This window comes from Heterodontus francisci, chromosome 14 (genome assembly GCF_036365525.1).
Source record: "Heterodontus francisci isolate sHetFra1 chromosome 14, sHetFra1.hap1, whole genome shotgun sequence".
NCBI lineage: Eukaryota > Metazoa > Chordata > Chondrichthyes > Heterodontiformes > Heterodontidae > Heterodontus > Heterodontus francisci.
The window spans coordinates 54,592,667-54,618,831 of record NC_090384.1 but is presented as its reverse complement, the minus strand read 5'-3'; the positions used below and the strand labels follow the sequence as shown (position 1 = coordinate 54,618,831).

The window sequence follows — 26,165 nt, the reverse complement described above, 5'->3', positions numbered from 1 at the left end:
GATCCTGTCATTGTATTCCAAGTGCTCTGCTATTACATCTTTTATAATGGACTCTAGCATTTTCCCCACTACTGATGTCAGGCTATCCAGTCTATAATTCCCTGTTTTCTCTCTACCTCCTTTTTAAAATAGTGAGGTTACATTAGCTACCCTCCAATCCACTGGAACTGTTCCAGAGTCTATAGAATTTTGAAAAATGACCAGCAATGCATCTACTATTCCTAGGGCCACTTGCTTAAGTACTCTGGGATGTAGCTCATCAGGCCCTATATAAATTTGGACAGCTTAAAGAAATATTGTGTGACCTGTGGAGCAATGGGATTGAATTGACAGTGCGTTGCACCCGCTGCAATCAGTATCACATATTTTGATTGGGGCCTTTGTCCTAATTGGTCGTAACAATATACTAGTGCTGAGTACTTCACTTTCAACAAATATTCCTTTGGAGTTCATAGAAGTTGCTAAATATGGTTGGAGTTTCTCATCAAAGGTCTGTTATGAAATCTTTGGCCAGGAGTTTTATGTTGTGCTGGAGGCCCCACCCACCTGCAGAAAAAGTCATTGGTGACATCGCTTCCGCAGGGCCTGGAAGCCTTGCCATTATTTTATGTGGCCCAGGCCCTTAATTGGCCTCAGCCGGGGCATCTGCCCCTCTGAGGCAGGAAGTCCCACCTCCGAGAGCTGCCAGCCAATCAGCGGGCCAGCAGCTCTTCATACACAGCAGTGCCACTGAGGTCAGTGGCCACTCCTGGGACTGCACCCAGCCAGGACTGGCAACATGGACAAAGTCCTGGAATACAGTTAAGTGTGTGGGGCCTCACCAGGGACAAATTGGCCGGGCCCCGGCGAGGCAACCTGGGGGGGGGGGGGGGGGGGGGGGGGGGGGGAAATCATTCGAGAGGTGGGGATAAGCTGCTGCAGTGTGGATGCATTGTGCCGCAGGAGGGGGGGACCCTCCATTGGGCACAAGGTGCTCAAACAGGAGGGCCCCGCCAGAGCCCCCAAGGAGGCTGCCTGGTTTTACTTGGTGGCCTTCTCAGCTACTGAAACACCCTCCCACTGCTGGTAATATGCCAGTGACGGCAGGAGGAGGCCCTTATGTGGCAATTAATTGGCCACTTCAGCGCCTTAACTGGCCTGGGATGGGAAAGCCATTTGTCACCTCCGCCGCCACTCGTAAAATTGCAGCAGGGCGGGAAGACGCAAGGAATGCCACCCCCACCTCCCATTCAATTTGATACTCCCCTCCCCCGCCTCCAGCCCGCTCCTGCGGGGGTCATAACATTCCGGCCTTCCTATGGAAACGGAGTTCTATACAGCTTGTGTTCATGTTTTTGAGACAGCCCGATTTGGGGCTGGGGGTTTCCAATTGGAAGTCAAACCCTGATTAGGCAAACAAACAGTCCTGCGATCCAAAAGTTTTTTTTTTTTGGTAAGGGCATTTGACTGGAAGTTTTTAGTTTCAGTTTGTCAAGAAAACACCAGAGAGAGCTAAGCCAGTAAAAAAGCTGTGTGTGTTTTGGTAAAATGAAGACATGTCAGGAGTTGTAAGCGACTCTACAGTAGATGGAACATCAGCCAGATTGTTTTAAAGAGACAGGCTGTGGGTTGACCATTGGTGACTGACTTATGGCAATTGTGTTCGGCGACTGAAAAGTTATCACTGGAGCCACACCATCATGTGGGCAAGGCAGAGGTTGTTCAAGAGGGAACAAAACCAAACCATTAAAGGGAAGATTGCATTGCTCGCTGTCGACAGGAACTCATTACTTCCGTCTCCGCATCCTGGAGGACAGAACTTGAAGAACTACCTGAGGAAGATCCTAATCTTCTTGCAATGTGAAACTGTTCAACGCCATTTTGCTGATAAGACTGTTTGTGGACTTTGATACATCTGCTAATTAATGTGTAACCTTTGAGATACATATGTCAACTGGTATTTATCAGTTAGTTCATGCTTAATTTTTGTTGGTTTTGGTTTGAGTGCTAAAGTAAAATTTATAAAAGTAAAATCTTGTCCATTCGGTTTTGTTTCCTAAATTCAGGTCATTTGGTGGATTTGATTCTTTTTGTTTGTTGGTGGTCTCCACAGGGATCATAACAGACCTTCTTGAGATACTTAGATATCTTGTTACATACAGCATGGAGAGAGTACTCATATACAACACTATCAAAGACTGCATTTTCAAATTTTTTGTAAATTTCTTTCTTTTTACAAAAAGCCATGCAAATGTTACTAATAAACTTCACACAAGAGAATAGATAGTAAAGGGGAAAATAATAATTAAATCACTCAAGAACTAAGTGAGACACATGCTCCATTGCCACTGTTAGTGGTGGGTTACGGTTATATAGAATGCCAACTAGTATGACACAACCATTTGTCCAATCAAAGCAAGTCCTCAAAGCAACACAGAAACAGAGCCCTGATTTATAGTAAATAATTAAAACATCAATGAGTGCATATTTTTTCATATTACAATGGTGCCGAAATTGAAAATCTGGTTCAGTACACACACAGATAAGTTAAAAAAAAAATTATGATTTTAGTTGCATTTTCAATAGGAGAACAAATGATACACCAGTAAATTACATTAGGAGTCATTTATACAAAAAGTGTTGGACGTATATTCCTCTGAATTGTGATATAATCCTAACTTTTATAAAATGCCTCTCAGTTCTCTCCTCTTTCCTCTGATGATGTTTTAAAGCTGCTGGTCAAAATAAATTTTGGTGCAAGCATTTACTATTGTATCTCCTTTTTGTTGGTCTTCAGATACTTCTGTCATCACCTTTAAAAGCCTTGTGAAAGCTATCTTTTCACCTTGTTTTCTGTCATCTCTTCTATTCTTTTTTCATCTATTTTTTCCCATATGCATACTTTCCTACATTACAACAATAGTTACACTTCAAATTTACTTCATTGGTTGGAAAGGCATTAGGGACTTCCTGAGGTATTACTTTTTTTTTTATTCATTCATGGGATGTGGGCGACGCTGGCCAGGCCAGCATTTATTGCCCATCCCTAATTGCCCTTGAGAAGGTGATGGTGAGCTGCCTTCTTGAACCGCTGCAGTCCATTTGGGGTAGGTATACCCACAATGCTGTTAGGAAAGGAGTTCCAGGATTTTGACACAGCAACAGTGAAGTAACGGCGATATAGTTCCAAGTCAGGATGGTGTGTGACTTGGAGGGCAACATGCAGGTGGTGGTGTTCCTATGTATTTGCTGCCCTTGTCCTTCTAGTTGGTAGAGGTCGCAGGTTTGGAAGGTGCTGCCTGAGGAGCCTTGGTGCATTGCTGCAGTGCATCTTGTAGATGGTACACACTGCTGCTACTGTGCATCGGTGGTGGAGGGAGTGAATGTTTGTAGATGGGGTGCCAATCAAGTGGGCTGCTTTGTCCTGGATGGTGACGAGCTTCTTGAGTGTTGTTGGAGCTGCACCCACCCAGGTAAGTGGAGAGTATTCCATCACACTCCTGACTTGTGCCTTGTAGATGATGGACAGGCTTTGGGGAATCAGGAGGTGAGTAACTCGCCTCAGGATTCCTAGCCTCTGACCTGCTCTTGTAGTCACAGTATTTATATGGCTACTCCAGTTCAGTTTCTGGTCAATGGTAGCCGCTAGGATGTTGACAGTGGGGGAATTCAGCGATGGTAATGCTGTTGAATGTCAAGGGGAGATGGTTAGATTCTCTCTTATTGGAGATGGTCATTGCCTGGCACTTGTATGGCACGAATGTTACTTGCCACTTATCAGCCCAAGTCTGGATATTGTCCAGGTCTTGCTGCATTTCTACACGGACTGCTTCAGTATCTGAGGCTTCATGAATGGTGCTGAATATTGTGCAATCAGTAGCGAACATCCCCACTTTGTCCTTATGATTGAAGAAGGAAGATCATTGATGAAGCAGCTGAAGATGGTTGGGCCCAGGACACTACCCTGAGGAACTCCGGCAGTGATGTCCTGGAGCTCAAATGATTGACCTCCAACAACCACAGCCATCTTCCTTTGCACTAGGTATGACTCCAGCCAGCGGAGGGTTTTCCCCCCAATTCCCATTGACCTCAGTTTTGTTAGGGTTCCTTGATGCCATACTCGGTCAAATGCTGCCTTGAGTGAATCGAATTGGCTGAGGTCTAGCATCTGTGATGCTGGGGACTTCAGGAGGAGGCCGAGATGGATCATCAACTCGGCACTTCTGGCTGAAGATTGTTGCAAATGCTTCAGCCTTATCTTTCGCACTGATGTGCTGAGCTCCCCCATCATTGAGGATGGGGATAATTGTGGAGCCACCTCCTCCAGTTAGTTGTTTAATTGTCCACCACCATTCACGGCTGGATGTGGCAGGACTGCAGAGCTTCAATCTGATCCGTTGGTTATGGGACCGCTTTGCTCCGTCTATCGCATGCTGCTTACGCAGTTTGGCACACAGATAGTCCTGTGTTGTAGCTTCACCAGGTTGACACCTCATTGAGATATGCCTGGTGCTGCTCCTGGCATGCCCTCCAGCACTCTTCATTGAACCAGCGTTGGTCTCCCGGCTTGATGGTAATGGTAGAGTGGGGGATATGCCAGGCCATAAGGTTACAGATTGTGGTTGAGTACAATTCTGCTGCTGCTGATGGCCCACAGCACCTCATGAATGCCCAATTTTGCATTGCTAGATCTGTTTGAAATCTATCCCATGTAGCACGGTGATAGTGCCACACAACACGACGGACAGTATCCTCAATGTGAAGGCGGGACTTCGTCTCCACAAGGACTGTGCGGTGGTCACTCCTACCAATATATTCATGGACAGAAGCATCTGCAGCAGGCAGATTGGTGAGGACGAAGTCAAGTATGTTTTTCTCTCGTTTTGGTTTCCCCACCACCTGCCGCAGACCCAGTCTAGCAGCTATGTCCTTTAGGACTCGGCCAGCTCAGTCAGTAGTGGTGCTACGAGCCACTCTTGGTGATGGACATTGAAGTCCCCCACCCAGAGTACATTTTGAGCCCTTGCCACCCTCAGTGCTTCCTCCAAGTGGCGTTCAATATGGAGGAGTACTGAGTCATCAGCTGAGGGAGGGCGGTAGGTGGTAATCAGTAGGAGGTTACCTTGCCCATGTTGACCTGATGCCATGAGACTTCGCGGGGTCCAGAGTTGATGTTGAGGACTCCCAGGGCAACTCCCTCCCTACTGTATACCACTGTCCCGCCACCTCTGGTGGGTCTGTCTTGCCAGTGGGAGAGGACATACCCGGGGATGGTGATGGCAGTGTCTGGGACATTGTAAGGTATGATTCTGTGAGTATGACTATGTCAGGCTGTTGCTTGACTAGTCTGTGGGACAGCTCTCCCAACTTTGGCACAAGCCCCCAGATGTTAGCAAGGAGGACTTTGCAGTCCAGTTTCATTCCTTTTTATTGACTTTGTAGCAGTTAGGTGCAACTGAGTGGCTTGCTAGGCCATTTCAGAGGGCATGTAAGAGTTAACCACATTGCTGTGGGTCTACATTACTACATTAAAGGGACTAAATAAGTGGAAATTGAGGTTGATGCTGTTGTTATCCTGCAAAATAGGGAAAGATGAGAGAAGTATAGGAAGCATTCTCAGTCCATTATGTCACTGAAAATGGGGTGCCACACATAAAAAAAACTTGCTCCCATCATACCACTGTATAGCTTGAATGTAAACGTGGATGTCTGAGGAGTATTAATTGCAAAAGACTTTCACTTTGCAACTTTTGGGGTTATACACTGATTTAATAGATTATACATCTCCTGTTACTTCATGACAGTTACTCTGAAAAAGAATCCTTGTCCATGAAAAAGAGCCACCAGATGCACGTCAATTACTCAATCCTTTATATCATCTCAGCTTCTCTTTCAAATAGAGACACACTTGCTCAAAAGTCCTTGACTTATTTTCAGGTAGTGACCTTCAACATCTCATCATTGAAGTTACTACTGGCTCTTCCAACTTCTGAGAATGTGTCTCACATTTGTTAACACAGGGATGTTTCTATTTTAACACATGACAAGAGGAACTAATTTTGATTTAAAATAGAAACAAATTTGCAGACCATTGCGAGAGAAGGCTTTCAAAGAGATGTCAATGACCATAAATGGAAAGGAAGGGAAACAAATCAGTTGAAAAAAAGAATCTACAACTTACCCCAGGGTCTGACACAAACTGGTCCACAAACTGCCATTTCAGAGAGTCCTCAGAAGAACTAGAGAAAAAAAAACAAATTGAAATGCCATTCACATCTGTCTGGTGTGCCTTTCTAGCATTAGTCACTGCTGTCATGTCAACTTGTCAGTGGCTGATGAACAAGTCATCGGTGTGCTGTCACATCAGCGATTGAAGAGCATAAATCATTGCACTCCTGTCAATTTATCAGTAAATGAAAGACCCAAATCACTGGTGTGTTTCAATTTTTCAGTCATTAAAGGAAGAACAAGAAAATCAGACTGGTAAGACTAGAACTGTTCCACGCAAAAATAATCTCGGTTTCAGATTTCCTCATTTCTTACCTTCAGTGTAAACTGAATGTAACTGGCATTTACTGGCAATCAGTAAATATATAACAATTATGAAAATTTTGTGGAAGCATCATCACATATCAAAGACAGGAAGGATAGTGATAACCACTGAGAAATGAAACCCATGAAAAAAAATGAAAACAGTTAACAGAATATCAGGGATTATTTTGAAGGGTATAATTTCAGATCTTATAATTATCTTAAGCAACATTTTGCAACATCAGCAAGATATGTCAGAAATGGCTGGCTGCCAGCCAACCACATATTGAGCTGACTGTGCACAGCTTTGCAAGGTAAGGTCACTTAAATAACTAGCCTAACCTCCCAGAACAAGTAGTGGTTTAGAGGTGCAGCTGAAAACCTGACATTTCGCTGAACGTGACCATTTAAAAGGTAAGTGGTTATGTATGAGAACAAAAATTGTTTCAGCTGCCATAAGTTTCAATGCAGATTTGAAATTTTTTCAACCTTTGCTAAATGTCATGCAGGCCCCCACCTGCCAAGAATGGGGCACATTAATTTCACCACATGGACATAAAACTTCAAATTGTTGCTGGGAAGAAAAGGGGGCCTATTACAGGGAATTACCAGGCCCCTAGCCAGAAAGACATTTTTGCATACTAGCAGACAGCGTTGGAACAAAGGAACTAGTCTCTGCTCCCAATACACAGAACGGATGTGGTCAGACCAGTTTAGTCACATGACTAACTGGCTGTTGCAGAATTTTAAACTGAGAATTTTAAATTAGAGAAACAGCGTGTTTGAAGACAGAAAGCTCCTGGCTCCTGGACTGAGAACATCTCTCTCCTATCTGCTCCCATCTCTTTCTCACCAGCTTCAGAATCCATTGAAGACACATGAACACCGAGAGAAAAGTCTCATACAGTGAATAAGGTAGAAGAATTTTAGCTCCCAACGAAAAGCAAGAATTACCTACAAGCAAGGACTCTGCAGTGAGCTCGAAGAACCGTAACAAACTCTTCAGATATTGCCTCAAACCTCTCCACTTTATCTTTCTTCTGCTCTTTTCTGGCTCTACTTGCATGTGTGTATTGCATATGCATGCTATCATGGGCGCGTCGTGCATCTGTAGGTGCCAACCGAATTATAGTTTAAGTTTTTTTTTAAGAACATTACAGCGCAGTACAGGCCCTTCGGCCCTCGATGTTGCGCCGACCTGTGAGACCATCTGACCTACACTATTTCATTTTCATCCATATGTCTATCTCATGACCACTTAAATGCCCTTAAAGTTGGCGAGTCTACTACTGTTGCAGGCAGGGCGTTCCATGCCCCTACTACTCTCTGAGTAAAGAAACTATCTCTAACATCTGTCCTATATCTATCACCCCTCAACTTAAAGCTATGTCCCCTCGTGTTTGCCATCACCATCCAAGGAAAAAGACTCTCACTATCCACCCTATCTAACCCTCTGATTATCTTATATGTCTCTATTAAGTCACCTCTCCTCCTCCTTCTCTCCAACGAAAACAACCTCAAGTCCCTCAGCCTTTCCTCGTAAGACCTTCCCTCCATACCAGGCAACATCCTAGTAAATCTCCACTGCACCCTTTCCATAGCTTCCACATCCTTCCTATAATGCGGTGACCAGAACTGCACGCAATACTCCAGGTGCAGTCTCACCAGAGTTTTGTACAGCTGCAGCATGACCTCGTGGCTCCGAAACTCGATCCCCCTACTAATAAAAGCTAACACACCATATGCCTTCTTAACAGGCCTATTAACCTGGGTAGCAACCTTCAGGGATTTATGCACCTGGACACCAAGATCTCTCTGTTCATCTACACTACCAAGAATCTTCCCATTAGCCCAGTACTCTGCATTCCTGTCACTCCTTCCAAAGTGAATCACCTCACACTTTTCCGCATTAAACTCCATTTGCCATCTCTCAGCCCAGCTCTGTAGCCTATCTATGTCCCTCTGTACCCTACAACATCCTTCGGCACTATCCACAACTCCACCGACCTTAGTGTCATCCGCAAATTTACTAACCCACCCTTCTACACCCTCTTCCAGGTCATTTATAAAAATGACAAACAGCAGTGGCCCCAAAACAGATCCTTGCGGTACACCACTAGTAACTAAACTCCAGGATGAACATTTGCCATCAACCACCACCCTCTGTCTTCTTTCAGCTAGCCAATTTCTGATCCAAAGCTCTAAATCACCTTCAACCCCATACTTCCGTATTTTCTGCAATAGCCTACCGTGGGGAACCTTATCAAACGCCTTACTGAAATCCATATACACCACATCCACTGCTTTACCCTCATCCACCTGTTTGGTCACCTTCTCGAAAAACTCAATAAGGTTTGTGAGGCACGACCTACCCGTCACAAAACTGTGCTGACTATCGCTAATGAACTTATTCTTTTCAAGATGATTATAAATCCTGTCTTTTCCAACATTTTACCCACAACCGAAGTAAGGCTCACAGGTCTATAATTACCAGGGCTGTCTCTACTCCCCTTCTTGAACAAAGGGACAACATTTGCTATCCTCCAGTCTTCTGGCACTATTCCTGTCGACAATGACGACATAAAGATCAAGGACAAAGGCTCTGCAATCTCCTCCCTAGCTTCCCAGAGAATCCTAGGATAAATCCCATCTGGCCCAGGGGACTTATCTATTTTCACACTTTCCAAAATTGATAACACCTCCTCCTTGTGAACCTCAATCCCATCTAGCCTAGTAGCCTGAATCTCAGTATTCTCCTCGACAACATTTTCTTTCTCTACTGTAAATACTGACGCAAAATATTCATTTAACGCTTCCCCTATCTCCTCTGATTCCACACACAACTTCCCACTACTATCCTTGATTGGCCCTAATCTAACTCTAGTCATTCTTTTATTCCTGATATACCTATAGAAAGCCTTAGGGTTTTCCCTGATCCTATCCGCCAATGACTTCTCGTGTCCTCTCCTTGCTCGTCTTAGCTCTCCCTTTAGATCCTTCCTGGCTAGCTTGTAACTCTCAAGCGCCCTAACTGAGCCTTCACGTCTCATCCTAACATAAGCCTTCTTCTTCCTCTTGACAAGCGCTTCAACTTCTTTAGTAAACCACGGCTCCCTCGCTCGACAACTTCCTCCCTGCCTCACAGGTACATACTTATCAAGGACATGCAGTAGCTGCTCCTTGAATAAGCTCCACATTTTGATTGTTCCTATCCCCTGCAGTTTCCTTCCCCATCCTAAATCTTGCCTAATCGCATCATAATTTCCTTTCCCCCAGCTATAATTTTTGCCCTGCGGTATATACCTGTCCCTGCCCATCGCTAAGGTAAACCTAACCGAATTGTGATCACTATCACCAAAGTGCTCACCTACATCTAAATCTAACACATTAATAAATTTCATCTTTCTTCTTTAAACCTAAGAAAGCCTGTTTATGCTCATTTCTTCACCTTATAATTAGAAAGCGGCTAATAAGAATTCACCAAGAAGGAGCTCAAAACACAGTGTTTAAAAATAAAACCCTGTTACAGTAAGACCAGGTGAACACTGAAAGGGACCCAAGACACATTTCTCACCTGGTCATAAGATAAGGCTTTGTGACGGAAGAGGTTTAGGACATGTTAGTTGAAAATGTAACTAAAAGACACCCAGTGGAGTCAAAAATCAGAGTTTGGGAGCAAGTGAGGGAATAGCATATCACCCAATCCCATTTGATGGCTGCTGCATCAGGTGATTTTGAGGGCAACCCTTCTCAGAGAACATCAACTACATCAGGATGTAGCAGCTGGGCTAAATTAATTGTAAAAAACATGGGTGGCATTTACAAAGCTTTGTGCTCTTAGGAACTCCATCACCTGGGAAACATTCTGTGCCTTTAGTCAAAAGTGCCGGCTTGGTCACAGATAGCACTTCTGCCTCAGGGTCGAATGGTTGCATGTTCAGAATCCTACTCCAAGATATAACTACATGATCTGCATTCATATTTCAGTTCAGTATTAAGGGATTGTTGCATTGTTGGCAGTGCCATCTTTCAGATGAGACATTGCACTGGATTACCCACCCCACCATTTGCACGTTCAGTTTGATGCAAAGTCACCTACGATATTATTAAAGAGCAAGCAGTCCTCCTGGTGTCCTTGTCAATAGTCACCCTCAACCAACACCACTCAAAAACTGATTATTTATCTCTTTGCTGTTTGTGGGACGCACACCGAGACAAACATCAACTGCTGCTGGAGGACTATCAATTCGGTGAAAGACGCCCTTTGGTCTGCCCGAAACTTGCTGGTCTTCCAGCGCAAAGAGTTGTCCACCACCGAATGTTGCAGACTGGCACATTCCAAGGTCCAGGACTACGTGCTGAGGGACGCACTAAAGCTTGGGGCAGCTGCAGCAAAGGCTCAATGGGGAAAGACCACAGTGTAAGGTCCCGCCACCAAGCTGAACTGAGGGGCTGGATCCATGGGAAACCCCTCGAACAGTATCGGGAAAATTTTGTGTGCTGTAAATGTAAAAATGTATATGGCCTGGCCGAAGAAGGGTCACTGACCCGAAACGTTAACTCTACTTCTCTTTCCACAGATGCTGCCAGACCTGCTGAGTGATTCCAGCATTTCTTGTTTTTATTAATGAAATGGAAGGGTTGTGAGGCAACTCATGATTGTATTGAAGGAAACTGATCACCTTTGCACTGTTTGTATTTTTGGACTTGATGCTGTTTTAAACTGTTTGGGAATGTAATTTTCACAGATTTTTATGAATAAAGTATATTTTGGAAATAAAAAAAATAAAAAAAAGCTTGTGGGACCACGTTGTGGTCAAAAATGCTGTAGTGCGAGTTTATAAAACAATGGTGATTACACCTCACAAATGTATATCATTGGGTGTGAAGCAATTTGGGGCCATCTGAAGCTGTGAAAGGCACTTTAGAAATGCAAATTCCAAAGCACTTTTCAGGCAATGGCATACCTTTTGAAGTGTAGTCACTGTTATATGTCTAAACCTGGCAGTCAATTTGCATGCAGCTAATCCCTGTAATCAGTAAATGAATGACCAGATAATCTCTTTTGCCAGTGATGATTAAAGGAACAACATTGATCGGGACAACCCGAAAACGTCCTCCTCTTCTTCAAATTGTGCCTCTCACCTGAAGTTGAACATCTCATTTGAAAAATGACACTTCCTACAATGAACTGAAGTACCAGCCCCAATAATGTGCTCAAATCAATAGATGTGTTTGAATCCACAACTTTCTGACTCAGAGGACAGATGCTACCAACTGTGCCAAGCTGATAGAAAAATACCTTGAATATCAACCATGGAAGAAGGAATACATTTTACAAGTACAAATTGGCAACAACATCTGTGATGGAAGAAGAACCTCAGAATTACATCAAATGACACTTGAAACCAACAAGTTCTTCTCCAAAAGACCCAGTCAAACAGAGAAACAGAAGTGGAGTGCTTTTGTGTGTTACATATGTACCAGTCAATATTTTCTTCATATCATCCAAGCAGTTACATATAGTCTTAATAAGCTGAAGTTGTTCATGTGTCTATTCATTGCAGTAAATCAAAATTTTCCCCCACACAAGATCAGGGGGCAGGTTGTTCAACCTTGCCCATCTAAGAGCAAAGTCCAAAGTACGGAAAGTCCTCATCAGGGAACTCCTCTTTGCTGACGATGCTGCTTTAACATCTCACACTGAAGAGTGCCTGCAGAGTCTCATCGACAGGTTTGCGGCTGCCTGCAATGAATTTGGCCTAGCTCAAATCAGCCTCAAGAAAACGAACATCATGGGGCAGGAGGTCAGAAATGCTCCATCCATCAATACTGGCGACCACGCTCTGGAAGTGGTTCAAGAGTTCACCTACCTGGGCTCAACTATCACCAGTAACCTGTCTCTAGATGCAGAAATCAACAAGCGCATGGGAAAGGCTTCCACTGCTATGTCCAGACTGGTCAAGAGAGTGTGGGAAAATGGCGCACTGACACGGAATACAAAAGTCCGAGTGTATCAGGCCTGTGTCCTCAATACCTTGCTCTATGGCAGCGAGGCCTGGACAACGTATGTCAACCAAGAGCGACGTCTCAATTCATTCCATCTTCGCTGCCTCTAGAGAATACTTGGCATCAGGTGGCAGGACCGTATCTCCAACACAGAAGTCCTCGAGGCGGCCAACATCCCCAGCTTATACACACTACTGAGTCAGCGGCGCTTGAGATGGCTTGGCCATGTGAGCCGCATGGAAGATGGCAGGATCCCCAAAGACACATTGTACAGCGAGCTCACCACTGGTATCAGACCCACCAGCCGTCCATGTCTCCGCTTTAAAGAGGTCTGCAAACGCGACATGAAATCCTGTGACATCGATCACAAGTCGTGGGAGTCAGTTGCCAGCGTCCGCCAGAGCTGGCGGGCAGCCATAAAGGCAGGGCTAAAGTGTGGCGAGTTGAAGAGACTTAGTAGTTGGCAGGAAAAAAGACAGAGGCGCAAGGGGAGAGCCAACTGTGTAACAGCCCCGACAAACAAATTTTTCTGCAGCACCTGTGGAAGAGCCTGTCACTCTCGAATTGGCCTTTATAGCCACTCCAGGCGCTGCTTCACAAACCACTGACCACCTCCAGGCGCTTATCCATTGTCTCTCGAGATAAGGAGGCCAAAGAAGAGAAGAGAAATCAATGTAAATACATTTATTTATCTACTGTACATTGATATGCAGCAGACATTTTCTGACTTAGTGGTTTTGAAAAAAAAAACACCATCTCACCTTTTGACAGGAATCATTCCAACATCTGAAAAAAAAAAGACATGATCAACGGTTCCTGAACGGTCACCAGTAACAAATTCCTAAGTACTTAGAAGGTAATATTGGAACTGATGGAATACTCAAACTCAGACACATTTTAACTAATATCCCTCTCCTTTGTTTCTTTTTTACAGCAACAGAAAGGAAGAAAATGCTCTTAAAATTGGGGGCTATTCCAGAATCCATACAACAAATCAGAGAACTCTATGAGAAGTAAGGGCCTGTAGTTTTAACAGAATTGTTGCTCCTGCAGTTTCCTTTCTGTGGCTTCCATTTAGCAACTGCACAGGGGCACATTTGAAAAAAAAAAATCCAATGTGCAACTGACTATGGGTGTACATCCACTTCTCACATCTCTTAGATTATTGAGTGGCAATCTCTCAACAGTAATGACCTACCAAATAAAAAAAACGTTTTATCAAAATGGTGCAGAATCAATTTATCAGCTTTGTATAGCATTTATAATTGCAAACTCATCAGGTGTTGTTATTTAATTGCTGGATTTCCAAGTGCACACCATACGAACAATGTAAGACCTGATTTTATACTATGCAGTAACTGAATCAGCCAGATTATAAAAGTTTACACACTTACGTCTGACTTTCAGAGAGACAGTCTTTTTGGTGCGGATAAGGTTTATTACTTCCTCGTGAGTGCAAGATACTATTGAATAGCCATTTATCCGAACAATCTCATCTCCAAGCTGAAAAACATATTAAAAGGAAATCGGAGTACCAACTGAGAACAAAACTCGTTGTATTTTACACAATATCTCGGCTGTTTTGGAAACTCTGGTCCAAATTCTGTACTCCTAATAAATAACTTATTTTTCTTACAGGTATTTGGGTCACTCTTCAGTATAATTCATTTGACTATATCCTGTTTGCCCTTTTCACACTGTCTAAGAGGTTTTTTTCCCCCTGCTCTCCCAGTGGCTCCACTGATTGTACCTGAGCCACACAGACCAGGAAGATTCCATGTTCCTTCACTGGTCTTTTCTCATTCTAATTTGTTTTTTTCTAAGCAAGTTGAATTTTGAAAGCAAAATGGTTTCTTTGTGGAAAACAGATAGAAAGGGAACATAAAAGGGAAGGACAAAAGGAAACAAGTTGAGGGTGAGGACGCCTCTTTCTCCATGCAATTTGGGAGAGCAAGTGGGGGACGGGAAAGTTGATGAAGGGTTAGGGATGAGGTGAGTGAAAGTAGAACAAGTTGGTGGTTCAACGAGACAGAGATAGGGATAGTGATGAGAGTGAAGAGGTGTTAGGAAAGGGAGGAGTTAATGTGAAGGTGAAAGGGGTAGGTTATGTGATGAATGCGAGAACATGGAGGAAGAACAAGTAATTGAGGGAGAGGCTGGGAAGGGATTGCAGCAAACGTTGGCTCCCACCTGGACAGAAAGAAAAGAAACAGGCAAAGAAACCAACATGGACAAAGAGAGAAGCAAAAAGAGCCAGAAAAGAGAAATAGGAGGGAACAGGAGAGAGAGACAGAAGAGGAGAGAAACAGCAACATAAAAACAGATGACTGGAGAGAGAGGGAGAGAGAGAGATCATATCCTTCCACAAACTATATGCAATATCACAGGAGAAATAATAAAATGTTTCTATTTCATATAGCCATGCATATGTATAAAGGAGAATAGAAAATTAACTGAACATTTAAGCTATAAGATCATTAATCATTTATTGTCAGGTGCAAGAAATAGTCACTGTGAAAACTAAAATAGTCCAAATATGAAATAGTAGCTGGCAACTAGTAGCTAAGAATGAGTTCAAATTAGTCATACTTGGCTACTGTAGCTATACAAGCTATGCTCCACTAGCCTTAAAAACTGCTCTCTTGCTTGCTACATCGACTTTCCAAACTAATCAATTTCATCTTAAAAATAAACTTATGCGAGAAAGAAAGAAAAATGAACTTCCACTTACATTGCCCCTTTTATATCATCAGGACGTTCCAAGGAATGTTACAACTAATTACTTACTTTAAATTGGAGTCACTGCTGTTATGTAGGCAACCATGGCAGCAAAGTTCCCCACACCAAGGTCCCATGAATAGCAAATGAACGGATGGCCAGATTAATCTCTTTAGTGGTATTAGTAAAGGGAGAAATATTGGCTAGCCGACTGGGAGAGCTCTATGGGTGGAACCTTCCTGACATAGAAAAGAATCCAGTGTTGAGAATATTTCCAGGTCCTAACCTCACTGGTGTCTGCCATCCGCATGACAATGTGAGATGCCTCCATTTTCATTGTCCAATTAAGGACAATGGGCAGGTTCTCGAGCAGGAGGCCCAATAGGAGGACCAACAGCACTGGATGGACAGCAGCCCCACTGGGAGAGGCTGGCACTGCTGGGGCAGGCAGAGAAGCATGGTGGCACCTCAAAATGGAGGCCATCTCAGAAGCCTGCTTAAATTTTTAAAATAAGGAAGGCCCACAGCACTTAAGGCTATCAGTGTGAAGGGGGAACCCCTCCACAGGAATGGTCATGGCTGAAGTTGGCCTTTTCATCCTTGTGGCTCATTCACTGGGCCAGTGAGGAGGCACTGATGGCCCTCCAGCCTGCCACCAGGAGACTGCCTACAAGGTGCTGCCAACCTCTGGACTCAGCATTGGGTAGCCACTGCTGTGTTGAACCTGCCCCAGGCAAAAAGCACACAGAGGTATGAAGGCCACAGGGAGCTGACCAGACACACAACTTTCAAAATTTCCCTGTACCCCTGCCTCCAAAGCTGCCTCGGGTGGGGGATGGTAAGAGTTAGTCCTCTTCTAATCGTGCCATTGGATCAAGTGGTTGTAAAAGGTCCCAAGGTCCTATTAGAAGCACAGAGAAATCTTGCAGTCTGCTAGCCAACGTTCCTCCCACTATCAATACCACCAAAGACAGTTAATCTGGCCATTCACTTGTAAGTATCTTGCTCAAGTAATGTTCTGTTTCAGAAGCAAGTCTGCTATCGACTGAATCAAGTTGACAAGAATATATGTGCCTGAAATTCTGATGTTTGCTGGTGATAGTAATTTCACAGAGCTTTATCTGCTTGATGATTGGTTGTTTCCTCAGAAGAATGGGTAGCATCAATAAGATGGCAAAATCTAAGTAATCTATAAAGGTAACAGGCATGATGAAATATGAACTTTACTTATTTCATATCTTTACTTTGTTATACTAATAGCGTTAGAGATATGCTGATCTGGTCAACAGAAGAGCATAAACATCAACATTGACCAGCAGAGCCAAATGGCCTGTTTCTTTGCTGTATATTCTACACAATCTTCTAAAATACAACCAATATACATAGGGAAAGTATATACTCAGCAGGTTTCCTGGTTCAGCATGGATGTTTCTACCTATTCTCCCTCATCCCACACCGTGCAAAAGCCAGAAAGAATCTTAGATGAGAAATACTAATATAATAGTATCCCTGGTAATGCATTACTCCAGGTGAAAGCAAGCCTATTAATAAAAGCAAAATACTGCAGATGCTGGAAATCTGAAATAAAAACAAGAAATGCTGGAAATACTCAGCAGGTCTGGCAGCATCTGTGGAGAGAGAAGCAGAGTTACCGTTTCGGGTCTTCGGAAGGGTCACTGACCCGAAACGTTAACTCTGCTTCTCTCTCCACAGATGCTGCCAGACCTGCTGAGTATTTCCAGCATTTCTTGTTTTTATTTTATATTATATATGAAAGCAAGCCTATCCCTGTTGATGCCATGATCTAAGTCAATCAAACAGATGCTGTGTGGTGAGGGTACATGTATAATATTCACATTTTATCAAACTGTAGCCTTCATTCAAGGTTCTGCCAGTAATAAAATAATTTTTAATCAAATTTTACATTGGTCTGAATGTAGAAATAGAAGTAGGCCATTCAGCCACTTGAGCCTGTTCCACCATTTATTTAGATCATGTTTGATTTCTGCCTCATCACCATTTACCCACCTTTGTTCCATATTCCTCGATATGACTCAACAAAACTCTTGATTCCAGTCTTGAAAATTAACTCAGCATCTATATGTCTAATGAAACTGATTGAATGCTTTGAAGTGCTGACTGATGTGGTGGGCAGGACAATGTCTATGGATGTCATTTATATGGACTTCCAGAAGGCAATCGATAAGGTCCCTTATAAGAGATCCTTAGCTCAAGTTGAATTTCATAGAATTAGGGGCAAATTATTGGCCTGGTTAGGAGAATGGCTAAATGGCAGGAGACAGAAAGTTGGGATAATGAGAAGATACTTTAAATGGCAGGATGTGACTAGGGGTGGCACACAGGGATCTATGTTTAGGCCTCAACTATTCAGTGTAATTATTAACAACTTGGGTGACTGGATAGAGCTATATATTGAAGCTTTGCGATGACACAAAGATAGGTGTCATTGTAAATAGTGCAGATGGAAGCGTAACCTTACAAAAAGATATTAATAGATTAAGTGACTGAGCAAAACTGTGGCAAATATATTTCAATATGAGCAAGTGTGAGGTTATCTAATTTGAACCTAAAAAGCATAGAACAGAGTACTTTCTAAATGCTGAAAAGCTAAAAGCAGTGATGGCCCAAAGGGGCTCCAAGAGGGTCCATTTACATAGATCATTCAAATATCATGGACAGGTACAAAGAAAATATAGAAGACTAATGGAATGCTGGCCTTTATATCTAGAGAAATAGAATACAAGAGGGAAAGGTCATGCTGCAGCTATACAAAGCCCTATTTAGTCTACACCTGGAGTACTGTGCTCAATTCTGGGCACCACACCTTAGGAAGAATATACTGGTCTTGGAGGGAGTGCAGCACAGTTCTAACAGAATTATACCTGGACTCCAAGGGTTACATTACAATGAGAGATTAAATAAACTAGGGTTGTATTCAACAGAATTTATAAGGTTAAAGGGTGATTTAATCAAAGTTTTCAAGTTAGTAAGGGGAACTTATAGGATAGATAGAGAGAAACCATTTCCATAGCCTTGGGACAGACCCTAAAAATTAGAGCCAGACCATTCAGGAGTGAAGTTAGGAAAGACTTCTCCACACAAAGGGTGGTCTAAGTTGGAACTCTCATCCACAAACGGCAGTTGATGCTGTGTCAATTGTTAATTTTAAATCTGAGATTGATAGATTTCTATTAACCAAAGGTATTAAGGGGAGGTGGATCAAAGGCAGGTAGCTAAAAATTGATAAAGAGAAGGTATTAGAAAGTCTGGCTGTACATAAAGTTGATAAGTCACCAGGACCGTAAGGGATGCATCCGAGGATACTGAGGAAAGTAAGGGTGGAAATTGCAGAAGTACTGGCCATAATCTTCCAATCCTCGTTAGATAGGGGGGTGATGCCAGAGGACTGGAGAATTGGAAATATTAAACCCTGATTCAAAACAGGATATAAGGCTTATACCCAGTTTAACCTCAGTGGTGGGAAAGCATTTAGAAATGATAACCCAGGACAAAATTAACAGTCACTTGGACAAGTGTGAATTAATTAAGGAAAGCCAACATGGATTTATTCACAGCAAATCGTGTTTAATTGTGATTGAGTTTTTTGATGTTACAGAGAGGCCTGTTGAGGGTAATGCAGTTAATATAGAGTACATAGACTTCCAAAAGGCATTTGATATATATTACAAGCAAGATAGGAAGGGGTCTAAGTATCCCCTTTGGCCCCTTCTCTGGTTTGCCTGCAGCAGGGTTTATCTTTTTAACACACTGATTTAACTTACCAACTCAGTGAGCACTTGCTCCTATTCCTCTAATATAATTGCAAATGAACCAGACAGATTTTCTTGAGTTTAAACAAGAAAGATGCAAGTTTATTCACCTTAACACTCTAAACCGGTTAACATTACTAAAATACGTGATGCATCCACACTCGCATACATACAAGAGGCGCGCGCACACACGCACACACACAAATAGATAAAGAAGGGAAAAGGCAGAGTTGGGAGGTTGGAGTAAAGTTCTTCATAAAAATAGAATTTATACACGGAAGTGCAGTCTCAGTGTCCTTGCTTCTCTGGTTCTGGAAAGCTAAAGAGAGGCTTTATTTGTCCTCTTTTACTGACTGTGAGGATCTGTAGATTTGAGGTTTAGCTGTAGCTGAGGCTCCGTGGCACTTTGCTGGAGAGGGTGACAAGAGAGAGAGAGATGATCCTTCCTTAGAGTTCAGTTACTATCTGCTTTCAGAGGCACAATTCACAAACTCTCAGAGGCACACAGGCAGTCATGTCATATGACCACCTCTGTTTGAAACAGACGTTTCCTGAAGGTTCTTTGAAATTCAAAGTTGCTCAGACATACTTGGTAGGGGTGGGGGGGGGGGGGTGGGTGCAGTTGGGTCTTTCAAAGTCAATGGGTGTCGATGGCTTTTGATGACCAACATTGACTAAACCATTCTAGGTTATTGAATCAGAATGCACCCCTATTGTTCTGGCTAGACTGGGTAATCACCTCAGTCTCCTAGCCGGCCTTTGGCTTTTCATATGCAAATGGTGCGTGGCCATCTTTAGCTGCTTTGTTCTGCTTTTTAAAAAAAAAAGTTATTTGTAAAAATGTCCAGTTAAAAAAAGCCTCAGATAGAGTTCCATATGATGAAATTAATATTTTCCATTTGGCGTGGGGGGTTTTCAGTCATATGCAGAAGAACAAATTTGCAAGGAAATTACAGAGAGGTGCAAGGATTATAGGGTAGTTATAATGGGGGACTTTAATTGTCCTAATTTAGACTGGAATAATAGTGTAAAAGGCAGAGAGGAGCAAGGGTTTCTAGAGTGTGTTCAGGAGAATTTTCTAGATCAGTATATTTCCAGTCCAAAAAGGAAGGAGGCATTGCTGGATCTGGTTCTGGGGAATGCTTGGGTCAAGTGAATCAAGTGACAGTAGGGGAACATTTAGGGGGACAGTGACCATAACATCATAAGGATCAGGTTAGCTATGAAAAAGGACAAGGAGCAATCCAGAGTAAAGATAATTAATTGGGGATGGGCCAACTTCAATGCGGTGAGAATGACTCCATTTTATTTGGGCCAGATCCAAAGATTGGAAGGCAAAATTGTAACTGAACAATAGGTTGCTTTTAGAGGGGAAATAGCTTGGGTACAGTCAAGGTACATTCTCATGAGGGGGAAAGGCAAGGCAAACAGATCCAAAACTCCCTGGATAATGAAAGAGATAGCAAGTAAGATGAAGCAGAAAAAGGGTGCATATGACAGATGTCAGGTAGATCATACAATTGAGAACCAGGTTGAAGACAAAAGGCTCAGAGGGGAAGTGAAAAAACAAATAAGAGAAACAAAGTCAGAGTATGAGAACAGACCTATGGCTAACATAAAAGGGAATTTAAAAGTCTTCTATAGGCACATAAAGTGTATGAGTGTGAGGGTGGTAAAAGGAGGAATGGAGCCAATTAGGGACTTGTAAGGGGATTTACGCATGAAGGCAGAGTACATGGCTGAGGTACTAAATGAGTACTTTGCCTCTGTCTTTACCAAGAAAGATGCTGCCCAAGTCATAGCGAAGAAGGAGGTAGTTCAGACACTGGGTATACTAAAAATGGACAAAGAGCAGGTATTAGATAGGCTGTCTGTACTTAAGTTTGATAAGTCACCAGGACCGGATGAGATACTTAGGGAAGTAAGGGTGGAAATTGCAGAGGTACTGGCCATAATCTTCCAATCCTCCTTAGATACAGGTTTGGTGCCAGGGGACTGGAGAACTACAAATGTTACACCCTTGTTCAAAAAAAAGGGGCAAGAACAAGCCCAGCAACTACAGACCAGTCAGTTTAACCTCGGTGGTGGGAAAGCTTTTAGAAACGATAATTCAGGACAAAATCAATACTCACTTGGACAAATGTGGATTAATTAAAGAACGTCAGTGTGGCTTTTTTAAAGGGCAAATCGTACTTAACTAACTTGCTTGAGTTGAGTTTATTTCATGAGGCAACAGAGGATTGATGAGGGTAATGCAGTTGATATGATGTACATGGATTTCCAAAAGGTATTTGATAAAGTGCCACATAATAGGATTGTTAGCAAAGTTAGAGCCCATGGAATAAATGGAACAGTAGCAGCATGGATATAAAATTGACTGAGTGACAGGAAACAGTAGTTGCGAACAGCTGCTTTTCGGACTGAAGGAAGATATATGGTGGGGTTCTCCAGGGGTCGGTGTTAGGAACCCTGTTTTTCTTCATATATATATGAATGACCTAGGCTTGGGTATACAGGGCATAATTTCAAAATTTGTGGATGACACAAAACTTGTAAGTGTTGTGAACTGTGAGGGTAGTGATAAACTTCAAGAGGACACAGGCTGGTGGAATGGGTGGACTTGTGGTCGATTAAATTTAATGCAGAGAAGTGTGATGTGATGCATTTTGGTAGGAAGAACGAGGAAAGGCAATATAAAATAAAGGATACATTTTTAAAGGGGTGCAGGAGCAGAGGGTCCTGTGCACAAATCATTGAAGGTTGCAAGGCAGGTTGAGAAAGTTAATAAGGCATACGAGATCCTGAGCTTTATAAATAGAGGCATAGAATCCAAAAGTAAGGAAGTTAGGTGATACTTTATAAAACACTGGTTCAGTCTCAACTGGAGTATTGTGTTCAATTCTGGGCACTACACTTCAGGAAAGATGTGAAGGCATTGAAGAGGGCACAGAAAAGATTTACAAGAATGGTTCTAGGGATGAGAGACTTCAGTTATGTGGATAAATGGAAAAGATGAGACTGTTCTAGAAGAGAAGGTTGAGAGGAGATGTGATAGAGGGGTTCAAAATCATGAGGGGTCTGGACAGAGTAGATAGGGAGAAGCTGTTCTCATTGGAGGAAGGGTTGAGAACAAGAGGACATCGATTTAAGGTGATTGGTAAAAGAACGAGAGGCGTCATAATGAAAAACTTTTTTTTGCAGTGAGTGATTAGGACCTGGAAAGCACTGCCTGAGAATGTTGTGGAGCCAGATTCAATTGTGGGTTTCAAAACCAAATTGGATAATTATCTAAAAAGATATGTAGGACGATGGGGAAAAGGCAGGGGGTGAGACTAGCTGAGTTGCTGTCATAGGACAGACCAAATGACCTCCTTCTGTGCTGTAACCATTCTATGATTCTATGATGAGCCATGAAAGAGCATTGAATGATAAAAGTGAGGGGCTAAAGGACCTTCTAGTCCTACATTCCTAAGTCCCTATAGCCTTTTGGGGGACAAATGACTAGATTTCTACTGTACAATGCATGGAAGTGTGCTTCCTGGTTTCACTGTGAAATATCCTAGCTCTAATTTAAGATTCCCTGCGAGAGGTAATAACTTCTCTGTATTTGCCCTATCAAATCCCTTCACCTTTTTAAATACCTCGCTTAGATCATCTCTCAGCTTTCTAATTTCAAGGAAATACAAGCAAAGTTTACACAACCTATTTTCCGAATTTAATTCTTTAAGCCCCAGTTTAAGTCTAGTGAATTTGCACTTGTACCCCTTCCAAGGTCAATGTATCTTTCCTTACGTTCAGTAATTACATGCAATTTATAATGACAGTTTCCTAATTGGTTAGATTAAACCTAATCTGTCAATCGATGAAGTAGGGTCAGCTCAAATGTGTGTGACAGGCACTTCGTTGTTCAATTATGTACAATAGTCTACCATAGCTCATCTCGGAATTTGTGGCAAGAGTCAAAGCCCTATTAGTTTCTTAACAGTGAAAACTGCCTTCCTTTCAGAGCTACTTCAATGAGAGTTTCAGAAAGAACTACAAACACACTGTGATAAATAATGAGAGAAAAGAAAGGACAGTTTTTGGGAGGGATAGAAAAGAATAATAAATAAATGAAGTGCTTGAATCTTATTTAAAAACTGCAATGAACAAAATATTTTTAAAAATATTTTAAATAACAGAATAAGAGCTTGTGAGGAAGAAGGTACACAAATAGTTAATATATCAAAATTTTGTAGAGGAGTAGGCAAATGGTATCACAAATATATCTATAATATATCTTGATTAAATGTATTGCATTACAGAGGTAGGTGAATCAGTATCACATTTAAGTTGCAAAAGTGATAAACATCAAAAGCACACTCTAAATTTTCAGATGTGCACAAACAATACCACAGAAGGTCCATTAATTATATAATATACATGAGTAAAAAAGATTTGAAACCAGACCATCACACTTTTTTGGACACTAAAGGAATCAGGGATATGGGGATAGGGCGGAAAAGTGGAGTGAGGTAGAAGATCAGCTATGACCTTTTTGAATGGCAGAGCAGGCTTGAGGAGCTGTATGGCCGACTGCTGCTCCTATTTCCTATATTCCTATGTTCAAAAAAATCACAATTTGTGTAAAATACTGACAAATAACAACTGAGCAAACTTTTTTGTTAAAGAAAAATGTATAAAGAAAGAGAAAGCCAGTCCATTCTTCTCATTCATTGGCCTCTGGATGTGCCTATTTAGAACAACAGACCATTCAGTCCTGAAGTGATAGGCCAGAATATACTCAGCAAAATAACACATAATTGGCCCAGAATTTCCTGTAGTAATAATAGTGAGGCTGTCAGCACTCAGCATTATTAAAATGTAAAATAGCAACTTATGGTGTGCAGCTAACACAGAAATATGGAATTTGCTGTCAGAGATGTCCTGCTCCTCCACAGGATGCACTGTTGTAGTCTTCGCTAATGGTATCACCACACAAATCACTGTTAAGGCATGAACTTAAACTAATTACCCACTATTGTCACACTAAAGGCCAATGGAAAATTTAAGCCTTGTTCAACCAGGAGTAACAGAGTCTTTAACATGGTATTACATTATAATTATTTTTGAACCACTTCCCTAGCCCTGAAGAATTAATTTTATAAGTAAGGAGTCTCATTCTATCAGAAGAAACATTAATTTTTTTCTTTTGCCTTTTTCTACTTAATTTTCTTCAATTCCATGTGCATGTTCAAAACTTTGTTGCAGTACAACGATTCAAATGTAATTTATACTTCCTGCTTTTCAGACAGTGAGGATTCTTCAACCTGATTAGTTGATCAGCTTTCCTGTGCTGGATGCCACATACCCCTAAAGAAGATGCCGAATTCAAATCTGTGTCAGAAAAGAAGAAGTTTGCACTCTGGAGCCAACTAAAAGTTTGTGGGCAGCTTTTTTCCCCTTGAGGTGAAGGGCTAGCAGCATTCTTTTGCCACTGACCACAATATGTGGGCTAACGTTCATTAGGTGGTATAATGAACCTGTCATTAGAAAACAGTATATCCTATAACTGCAGCAAAATAGGAGATCCACTAGTGATAATAGTTTAAAAAAAGGTATTGTCAGCAACCAGATATTATATCAGTCTGTAAAATGTTCCATCAAAGTAGAAGGACTGCAAACAAATATTACCTATAGCAAAATATATTTGTAAGCAAAATGCATCACCATCACGTAGCAGAATACAATTTAGTTACAATTGTCATTGAAGTGTTTGTTTTCCCTCTGTTTAAAAACTAAGGGTGGGGTGGGCGGGGTCTGTGTACCTTTAAAACTGAGAGAAGCTTTTATATTCTCTGGGAACAGTGTGCGAACTGCAAGCCTGTTTCCTAGGCAACAGCAATAGAGAGAGTTCACATGCCATACTGTATCAGTTTGACTGTGTGTAAAGACTGGCTAGATCGGAGACGAGCAAAGCCTACGCTCCCCTGAAGGAAGAATTTGTCTCTCTCAGCAGAAAATCTATATTGACCTACCAACTGTGTTTCATCTAAAGAGGAAAGGACCTCTGGAAAAGACTCTTGGTATTGTTGGAGGTAGCAAATTCCTTTTTATTTCCAGTCTGAGAAGTTTCTGCCTCAGGAGTGACTTTCTGTTTCTATTGTGTTTCTGGGAGTTCTGGAAAAATCGGTAAAGCTTCTACTGTTAAACTGCTAATTGCAAATCCAAATAGACCTGTTGCTATACCCCTTGTTGAAAAATTTGTAAGACGCCTGCTGCAGCCGAAGTGCCGTTATCCATTACAGACTGTTCATCAAACTCACCTGGAGACTTCGATTGGCATCTGACTATTCGACTCTGGGACAGCTCACCGCTTTGGGAAAATAACACCAGGACTTACAACCCAGTTATTTTATTATTCTGAAGAAACAGCTCTAATTTAAGACATCATTTTTTAAGAACCGGTTAACCACTGGTTTTTGAATGTGTGTGTGTGCATGAGGGTTAGGAGGGATAAGAAGTTATAAAGTCTTTTCAGGCATAGATTTATCTCAGTATTGTTTAAGATTTAGTTTATTAATAAATAGTTAATTTGTTGTTGTTTAAAGATACCTGGTTTGGTGTGTTTTATTCTGGGGACTAATAAAGTGTTTAATTTGGCTAATTTCCAGTAGGTGGGAAACTTTAATAATATGCTGTGACCTATGGAGTAATGGGACTGAATTGACAGTGCATTATTCCTGCCTCGGTCGTAACACAATGTAAATGTATTTACATAAAAATGTTTCCTCACTTTGTGTTAATTCTTACTTATTCATTCATGGGATATGGGCGTCACTAGCCCATTTATAGCTAGTATTTATTATCCATCCCTAATTTCTTTTGAAAAATGCTAGTGAGCCACTTTCTTGAACTGCTGCAATCCATGTGGTGTAGATACAACCACAGTACTGTTAGGAATCGAGATCCAGTATTTTGACCCATGCGTTAAAGCAACGGCAATATATTTCCAACTCAGGATGGTGTGTGACTTGGAGGGAAGCTTGCAGATGGTGGTGTTTCCACACACTTGCTGCCCTTTTTCTTCTATGTGGTAGAGGTCATGGGTTTAGAAGATACTGTTGCAGAAGCCTTGGTGAGTTGCTGCAATGCATC

General features: G+C 42.1%; 1 protein-coding gene across 6 annotated transcripts in view; it reads right to left on the bottom strand.

Moving 5' to 3' along the window:
- ush1c (Usher syndrome 1C) overlaps nt 1–26,165 on the bottom strand; it is a 309,503-nt gene that overhangs the window by 182,952 nt on the left and 100,386 nt on the right. For all 6 annotated transcript variants that reach the window (XM_068046233.1, XM_068046236.1, XM_068046237.1 and 3 more), the window contains exons 5-7: nt 13,914–14,022; nt 13,281–13,305; nt 6,161–6,218 (exon numbers count right to left, since the gene is read on the bottom strand). In XM_068046233.1, coding sequence (XP_067902334.1) covers nt 6,161–6,218; nt 13,281–13,305; nt 13,914–14,022 — 192 coding nt within the window. The remainder of the gene's footprint in view (nt 1–6,160; nt 6,219–13,280; nt 13,306–13,913; nt 14,023–26,165) is intronic.